General features: G+C 50.4%; 1 protein-coding gene across 1 annotated transcript in view; it reads left to right on the top strand.

The window, feature by feature from the left end:
- Positions 1-1,353, top strand: part of Cct5 (chaperonin containing TCP1 subunit 5) — a 9,088-nt gene extending 7,735 nt beyond the window's left edge. Inside the window, exons 5-6 of the mRNA XM_029543933.1 lie at positions 332-637; positions 724-1,353. Coding sequence (XP_029399793.1) covers positions 332-637; positions 724-1,353 — 936 coding nt within the window. The remainder of the gene's footprint in view (positions 1-331; positions 638-723) is intronic.

The following is a 1,353-nucleotide window of genomic DNA, read 5'->3' as shown; positions in this document are numbered from 1 at the left end:
TCCATTTGTGTCTCCCAAGAGAACTTTTGCTGCCATTACATGACAGCAAAACACAATGCGGACGTCACTGGGACCAAACGGGCTGGACAAGATGATGGTTGATAAGGATGGCGATGTGACTGTAACAAACGATGGTGCCACCATTCTAAGCATGATGGATGTCGATCATCAGATTGCCAAGCTGATGGTTGAACTGTCCAAATCCCAGGATGATGAAATTGGAGATGGGACCACGGGAGTGGTTGTCCTGGCTGGGGCCTTGTTGGAAGAAGCTGAGCAGCTGCTGGACCGAGGCATCCACCCAATCAGAATTGCGGATGGCTACGAGCAGGCTGCCCGAATTGCGATACAGCACCTGGACAAGATCAGCGATAAAGTGCTTGTCGACATAAACAACCCGGAACCTCTGATTCAGACTGCAAAAACCACGCTGGGCTCCAAAGTGATTAACAGCTGTCACCGGCAGATGGCTGAGATTGCTGTGAATGCCGTCCTCACAGTGGCGGATATGGAGCGGAGAGATGTTGACTTTGAGCTTATCAAAGTGGAAGGCAAAGTAGGTGGACGGCTGGAGGACACCAAGCTCATAAAGGGTGTGATCGTCGACAAGGACTTCAGCCACCCTCAGATGCCAAAAGTGAGTACCTGAGTGAGGCGCGCTCTTAGGCTCGCATATGGATCTAATGCAAACCCACGCCTAAGGTTGTCTTCCTCTCCCCATAGAAAGTGGTAGATGCTAAGATTGCGATCCTTACGTGTCCATTTGAGCCTCCTAAACCTAAGACGAAGCACAAGCTGGATGTCACATCTGTGGAGGACTACAAAGCCCTGCAGAAGTATGAAAAGGAGAAGTTTGAAGAGATGATTAAGCAGATTAAGGAGACGGGTGCTAACCTAGCTATTTGCCAGTGGGGCTTTGATGATGAAGCCAATCACTTACTTCTTCAGAACGGCCTGCCTGCAGTTCGCTGGGTAGGGGGACCTGAGATTGAGCTGATCGCCATTGCAACAGGAGGACGGATTGTCCCACGGTTCTCAGAGCTCACCTCTGAGAAGCTGGGCTTTGCTGGTGTGGTGCGGGAGATCTCGTTTGGCANTACAAAAGACAAAATGCTGGTTATTGAGAAGTGTAAGAACTCTAGAGCTGTGACCATTTTCATCAGAGGAGGAAACAAGATGATCATAGAAGAAGCAAAACGATCCCTCCATGATGCCCTGTGTGTCATCCGGAACCTCATCCGTGACAACCGTGTTGTGTATGGAGGAGGGGCAGCCGAAATATCCTGCGCCCTGGCAGTCAGCCAAGAGGCAGACAAGGTAACGGACAGAGTGGCAGTGAGAACTGCTGTCTAA

Source organism: Mus pahari, chromosome 11, assembly GCF_900095145.1.
Source record: "Mus pahari chromosome 11, PAHARI_EIJ_v1.1, whole genome shotgun sequence".
NCBI classification, from domain to species: domain Eukaryota; kingdom Metazoa; phylum Chordata; class Mammalia; order Rodentia; family Muridae; genus Mus; species Mus pahari.
The sequence above is the reverse complement of the archived record's forward strand: the minus strand, read 5'-3'. Positions and strand labels throughout refer to the sequence as shown.